General features: G+C 36.4%; 1 protein-coding gene across 1 annotated transcript; it reads right to left on the bottom strand.

Moving 5' to 3' along the window:
• Positions 1 to 3,556: 3,556 nt before the first annotated feature.
• On the bottom strand, positions 3,557 to 7,296 carry LOC123528944 (uncharacterized). The gene is made up of 2 exons (XM_053518452.1): positions 6,933 to 7,296; positions 3,557 to 5,282 (listed from the first exon to the last, which is right to left on the bottom strand). Exons 1-2 carry the CDS (start codon positions 7,271 to 7,273, stop codon positions 3,737 to 3,739), a joined length of 1,887 nt encoding a protein of 628 aa, XP_053374427.1. The 5' UTR covers positions 7,274 to 7,296; the 3' UTR covers positions 3,557 to 3,736.
• Between the last annotated feature and the right edge of the window lie 590 nt (positions 7,297 to 7,886).

The following is a 7,886-nucleotide window of genomic DNA, read 5'->3' as shown; positions in this document are numbered from 1 at the left end:
CTTAAATATATCTACTCTATTGTACTATCCAGCATCGAGTTAGTCAGACTGGCTGTCTCATGACAGTCTTTGTTGTCATATTGTATGGAATGATATTTAGGTAAATATTACACAATGCCTGCTGACTGTTACAATTTTCTCACTGACACTCCCATTGTGCTTACTGGTATAGTAATCATGCATGCTGGCACCTTTAACACGCTTGTTGACAATGATACCACGCTTGTTGACAATGATACCATGCTTGCTGACAATGATACCATGCGTGCTTGAAGTTACAACTTCTTTGCTGCTTAGACCCTGATGTCTATATCATAATTTCATTTGGCAAAATGACAGTGCCGTGTACCGTATTGGAATATTTCAACATGTTATGGTTATACTTGTTAATCTGTAATGCATCCAAGAACAAAATTCACGAAGTGATCAACCAATAAGGAAAATGTAATCAGGCACTAGGCAAAATAGGAGTAAGCATAATGTCATTTCAAAAGTATATGTCACATTTTGATAACAGGGGGCGCTATGTTCAAGTGGTCGTGTTTTTCCGTACTTTGAATAATTATTTGCCGGAAAGATTATCGAGGATATCCGAATATGTACAGAGATCTAACAATAGTTACTTCCCCTTTTTGCAAATCGCCATTTGTCTTAACTTTATTATCCCCCGCCGATGAAATCGGGAGCGGGTATTGAAATGGCGTTGTCCTTCCCTCAGTCCGTCCGTCTGTCCGCAGCCATTTCTCAGTAACTAGCAGTTAGAATTTCATGAAACTTGAAATAAACATGAACCAACATACTGCGATGATGCCCGTCAAGTTTTTTTTTAGATTTGTCAATTTCCCTTAGAGTTATTGCCCTTGATTAATGAAAAATGCCCAAAAATGTCCGTCCGCAGCCATTTCTCAGTAACTATCAGGAAGAATTTCATAAAACTTGACATAAACATACACCAGCATACTGCCATGATGCCCGTCAAATTTTTTATCGGATTGGTCAATTTTCCTTAGAGTTATTGCCCTTGATTTAATAAAAAATCTACATCTGCAGCCATTTCTCAGTAACAAGCTGGTAGAATTTCATGAAACTTGAAAAAAAAACCACTATCCGACAATTTACTCTGTATGTTATGTTTGTTAAATCCGTTTAAAGAAACGTTATTTTGAATTCATTTAACATTGTAAATAATGTAGATCTAAACTTTGTATACATTTTACCGCCTTTTTACGCGACGTTGTTTTAACGACGTCACGTCCGTTGTTTTTATTGTTATTCTTCCCTGTTGAAGGCTTAACGCCGAAACGTTGGAAGTTAATATTTATCTATGAACAAACGCTACACGTGTTGTTGTTGATTTTTCTTGTTTATGAAACTTGAAATAAATATGAACCAACATACTTCGATGATGCCGTTCATTTTTTTTTTACCAATTGGTCAATTTTCCTTAGAGTTATTGCCCTTTAATTGTTTAAAAATCTACAGATTTGTACATAAGAAACCAACCCATTGGTAGAATTTCATTAAACTTCTTTCATTCTTTTCCATGAACATTTAGTATAAACATGTGAAGTTTTGTACCCACACCTGGTCACCACCTTGCCTTGGTCACACACCCTCCCCCTCTCACCCACCCCCTCACCCCAAAAAAAAAAATCATTCCTTTTTTTTTTTTTCCAAACCTTCCATGAATATTTATTAGCATGCAGAGTTGTACCATTCCCCAACTCACTCTCCACTCAGTCTTGCCCACCACCCCGGGGTGATCATACGTCCCCATCCCCCAACCAGTTTTTTTTTTTTTTTTCATTTTTAATTCTTCATCAATATTTATAATCAACAGGTGAAATTTTGCCCCCTCCCCCGGCCCCCCCCCCCCCCCCCCCCCCAAAAAAAAAAGCATTCATTTTCTGTTAAAATTATTTTGACGAAATTATTTGCTTCTTAGTAACATCAGCCCGCCCGCTTAGCTCAGTAGGTAGAGCGTCGGTCTACGGATCGCGGGGTCGTGAGTTCGATCCTCGGGCGGGGCGTATGTTCTCCGTGACTATTTGATAAACGACATTGTGTCTGAAATCATTAGTCCTCCACCTCTGATTCATGTGGGGAAGTTGGCAGTTACTTGCGGAGAACAGGTTTGTACTGGTACAGAATCCAGGAACACTGGTTAGGTTAACTGCCCGCCGTTACATGACTGAAATACTGTTGAAAAACGGCGTTAAACCCAAAACAAACAAACAAACAAATCTTAGTAACATCCTTAACTTTTTGCCAGAAATATTTTTTTTGCCATTCCTCACCTCAAGCCCTTTCGGCGGGGGATACCAATTCATCGAATTTGCTTGTTTATTTTTAATGTTGCGTTTATTTACAAGTGACGTGTTATATAAATGGAAGACTTACAGTTTGAAATTCCTGAGATTTCACAAATTAAACTGGCTGTTAAGGACAGAATTTTGCAGATTGCTAATAATGTGTCAAACTGTCCTTTTGAACATGTAGAATATGAACTTGAGTCAGTGATGACTGTTTTGACACTTAGCCAAGAGCTATAATTAAAATCCGTTATAGGCCGGATATTCCCGTTACTTTTCGTGAAAACTACAAACTTGCGCCCCCTGGTATCAAAATGTGACGTGCAATGTTGCACTTTGCATTATGCTTACTTTCAACTTGCTTAGTGGCTGATTGCATCTTTCATAATTATTGTGTGGTCACATCGTGTATTTTCTTCTGTGAGCACTGTAACTGTGCAATGTTGCTTATATACAGTCCCGGCATGTTGAAATATTCCAATACGGTACACGGCACTGTCATTTTGCCAAATGAAATTATGATATAGACATCAGGGTCTAAGCAGCAAAGAAGTTGTAACTTCCAGCACGCATGGTATCATTGTCAGCAAGCATGGTATCATTGTCAACAAGCGTGGTATCATTGTCAACAAGCGTGTTAAAGGTGCCAGCATGCATGATTACTATACCAGTAAGCACAATGGGAGTGTCAGTGAGTAAATTGTAACAGTCAGCAGGCATTGTGTAATATTTACCTAAATATCATTCCATAATATTGTCTGAATTGGTATAAAAATGTTCATGTTATATATTGTATGTAATAGCATGAAAATACAGTCATTTTTACAGCACATCCCTAACTGCTGTAAAACTGAAACTCAAAAATATTCTGATATAGAAGCAAACTTAGCATTAAAATGCATTGAGTTTTTATAATATTTCTCATTTGCTGAAACATTTTTTGAAAAAAAATGAAGTTAGACTATTCTGTAATATGAAATAGGCTGATTTTATTAAAATTGTTAAAGTAGACAAAGTAGATAATTGTGTTTGAGATGTTCATCTCTAGTTAAACAACCTTGTACACATCAGTGTAGTCCTGAATTCAGTCAACAGCCAACAATAAGTTTGCTCTGTTGTTACTGACAGATAGACTGTAGGTAGTGGAGAACAGTTCCTGCATGTTTTAACTTTAGTCCATTAAATTTTCCAAAGAATTACACAAACATTCTCTGCATGTTTTAACTTTAGTCCAGACATTTCTGCATGTTTTAACTTTAGTCCATTAAAGTTTCCAAGAACTTTTCCATTTCTGTCCAGAATTCCAACTTGGACAATCTTAGGTATCGGAGAACAGTTTCTGTCTTTACTGGTAAAAATGAAATTTGTTGATTAATGTCTGAAGTAGACAAGTGGATCATTTTGTTTGAGGTGTTTAACTCTAGCTAAACAACATCATACACATCAATACTGTCCTTTTTATAACAACCAACAATAAGTTTGCTCTGTCTAGGATCATAGCAGACAGTACTGCATCCAGCATCACATTTCAATACTTCCCCTATCTTCTTACAGTCTGGTGTAAACTGTAAAACATTCTTAGACCAAGACCCACACACAAGCACACTTCCATTATTAGTTATACAAACATCTCTAGCTTGTTTCAACTCTGGTCCATTATATTTTCCAAGAAGCTTTCCATTTCTGTCCAGTGAGATCAGTCCATAGTTCCAGTCAGCAACATAAATCTTGGAACGATCGTTACTGACAGCTAGACTGCGGGTGTTGGAGAACAGTCTCAGTCCAAACTCGTCCTTGATGTAGAACTGCTGCAGCTTGCTGCCTGATACAGTATATATGTATACTGATGTATCGTCTGAAATATACAAATGTCCAGCAGCATAAGCTAGACCAACACACCAATGGTCAGTTTTTATCTGTTTGGTTGGTACCATTTTACTTCCAAGTGAAACAAACTGAATGTATTTACTATCACCACAGCTGACAGCAACTTCCTGGTTACTGATCTTACATACTTGGAATAGCCAACCAGATACATCACAGTAGTCAGTGACAGTGTATGTTGAACTGTCCACATGTTTCAATTTACTGTTGCCATAGTCAGCTAGTATTATCGTTCCATCATCAAGGTCACAGACACTGTAAATATCACACCCCTTTTTGTCTGATGGTATTCTAATGTTATATTGCTTCTTGTTTTTGACATTCATTAAAGCATTGGAAACTGTTTGTGTAGCACTAACAGCTTGCATTTTACTTTGAGTACTTTGATACTTTTGACTATCATTATTATATCCGTCATAAGACTTCAGCCTGGTAGCACTCTCTTCTGCTTTTTGTGTAGCACTAGGAGCTTGTTTCTTACTGTTACTTTGTGTACTTTGATGTGTTTTACTATCATTATTACATTCATTTTTAGACTGTGTCCTGGTATCGATCTCCTCTAAATGACCTAAATGGTTAAGTTCTGTTAACATAGACATTAGATTTGGTTCTGATACAAATTTTATATCCTCTCCCTTTATTTCCTCTTTTATTTCAGCCATGAATTTGGTTGCATTATCGGCAACATTTTTGCCTTTCTTTGTGCTGACAAACATCTGTGATTCATTATTACCTGCAGTTGATAAGTCATCTTTAACTGATGATATTTTCACCTTGGTTTTCTGAATGTTAGCCATTTGTTCATCTAGTTTGTCCAGCTTTGGTTTGTATTTTGCTTCTAGAGCTTTTACAGAGTTCTGCTCCAGCACATCAAGCCTTTGGTTGATATCTTTTCTATATTCTTTTATCTCCTCCAAACATAGGTGTTTACTTTTCAACAGGTACTTTTTCTCTTGTTTGAAATTTTCATGTTGGTCTGTCAAGAGTTTCTCTGAGGTTTCTAGTTTCTGATTTATAATCTTAGATGCTGACGTGTTTTTGTTGTTTCGCAGATAGTCTGGTATATAGAATGTATCTCGACAAAGTCTGAAAGCATAAAAAAGAGTTTATAATTTCCATAAACATGACTAAAGAAACACAAATAATCCTGATCTAGTTAACAATTTTCGACATGCAAAAGACATGTACTAGTATATATATAAAAGATTACTACAAAAAAAGATTAGGGTGAAGATTTTTTGGCTCAGATTATTAAGTAAAATAGTCTTGCAGTACTTATGTGAATGGTCTGTTTATAAGCGACAGTAACATAAATAAAAAAAACAACATTTCTTTGTCTTTCTCACTGTACTTCTACCTTTCTGACAAGTCCTAATACCGTATGAAAGAGATCAACAACCTTTTAATTTTTTGACTGAGATATGTTTTACAATATGTTATGATTTCTCCAAAAATTAAGTATCCCAAAAGTCTAAATTTCTACGTAAGACATTTATTTGGACAGAACAAATATAGACATGGACAATGAATGCATATGATAATTCAGGACTTAAAAGGACCGACTTTTAGGCTCTTTAATTTAGTCTTAAAATTTTCAATTAAGGATTAAATTGTTTATTTTTTCAATTTTTGCAACTCAGATTGTGGGTGGGCGGGGGGGGGGGGGGGGGGGGGGGGGGGCGGCGTGGGTTTGCTCCCTGGTCGCATCATAGCAACGACGTGAGAAACTGGTACTATATATAAAGTATGTCCTTAATTTCAGACCTCCGATAATTTATGTATATTGCTTGTAAAATTATCAAAAATAGCATAAATTATATCTCTAGGCATGTTTTTTTTATTTTTTATTTATTTATTTTTTTTTTTTTTGAAAGTGCTACGTTGTGAAATGACGTGACGTCCGAATCAAGATGGCGGCGTTCCGCTGCACCTTTACTGCTTTAAGCTGAAAATGTAGATTCTATTTTTAAAGCTTTTCGCCCACAGTAGAGGGTACAAGCCAGAGGCGTAGCTGGCCAGAAAATCACCATACGCACACATGAATTCGTTATATTTCTAGGGGGTGGGGTCCGGGGCATGCTCCCCCTGAAAATTTTTAAATTCTGTATCCCATTAGGTGCATTCTGGAGTATTTTGAGGCAAAATTCTAAGTAAATTTTTTAACAAGTTTCAAGAATTTTGTTACATCTTAGAAGCATATTTCTGAGATAAAACATGGTATAGGTTTACATTAAAGGTATGATGTATTTCCTGATGAAATTTGCAGTAAAATTTGGTCGGACCTAGTCGAACTAATCCGACGTATACAGCACAGTTTGTTTTATATTGTGGCGGTGGCTGCAGAAGTCAGAAATTAAAAAGCAGCCGCTCAGCGACAGTAAGCTTGTCTAGGTCGGACCCTAATTATAGCTTTACTACAGGTATACCAGGAAGGTCTAATACGTATCAATTGTTACAGGGTATACCAAGAGGGGAAATTGTACGAATGGACATTGCTCACTTTCTGCTGCTTTTTTGAGGTCCCTTAACGCTTCAGCCTACTTTTTTCAGGTTTATCTAATATCGTTTTTGGACGAAACAAAACTGAAAATGTCAAAATATGAAATCGTTCGACATCCCTGGAAAATGTAGTGGGATCCTAAAACATTTCTGCCAGCATGAAAATAGCACGATTACACACGTCTTTATCGAGTGGCATAAACGTATATAAGCTTATGAACAATATAAAACTCTTACTTATGATCAACAGCGATGCATGTAGAACAGCCAACATCATCATGTTTCTGACAATACATGTCTACATGTTTGTGACTGTGTTTGTCACAGCGTTCAGTAGGAACCATTTGTAGCACCTGGCCAGCCCCTGGTTGGAACTGACCCCTATCGAGAATCTTGTGCGTGGATAAAGCAGGAACGTCATCATGAAACTTGACACAAGTTGAACAATAATAATCCCGACAATCCACACAGAACTTGGCAGCTTCTGTAGTTTTGTTTTTCTTTTTACACACTGAACACAGTAAATCAAAAGTTTCATCGGAAAGTCTGTCAGTCTCTTTCACTCCTCCAGTCGCCATTTTGTTAACCCAGGTAACACACTATCAATATCAATCGTGTAACTAACAAATACTTTGTTTACACTTGATAACAAATCCACTACGTTCATTTATCTACACAACATAGATCTAAATCTTTAACCCACCGGGTATGTTTTTAACTTCCTTAATGACAGGATAATAAGGCCTAAAAAAAAATTCTTTGTTTCCGGTAACATGCTAAAAAAAAATTAGGGTAGGTAGGTCGGAAAAAATGTTTTTTTTGGATTTTTTTTTTATTAAGGGAGACTTTTCGGAAATTATTTTTGTGTCAAAAAATGAATACAAATAAGGGGGTTATGCCTTTAGAGCATCAGGAAGTTGATTTCTAAGGCGTAAAAAAAAATCGTTTGTTTCCGGTATCCCGACCTACCCTAAATTTTTGGCCCAACCCTAAATGTTTTTATGGCCTTGGAGAATAAGTTTTTCAACTTTTTGACAAAAAGTTGCCAAACTGCACTTTTTATGCTTTAAACATGGTCAATGATGTTTAAAATTAACTTCCTGATGCTCGAAAGGCATAACCCCCTTATTTGTATTAATTTTTTGACACGAAAATAATTTCCGAAAAGTCTCCCTTAATAAAAAAATTTCC

Source organism: Mercenaria mercenaria, chromosome 1 (assembly GCF_021730395.1).
Source record: "Mercenaria mercenaria strain notata chromosome 1, MADL_Memer_1, whole genome shotgun sequence".
Classification (NCBI taxonomy): domain Eukaryota; kingdom Metazoa; phylum Mollusca; class Bivalvia; order Venerida; family Veneridae; genus Mercenaria; species Mercenaria mercenaria.
Note: the sequence above shows the minus strand (reverse complement) of the source record. Positions and strands in the feature narration are given on the sequence as shown.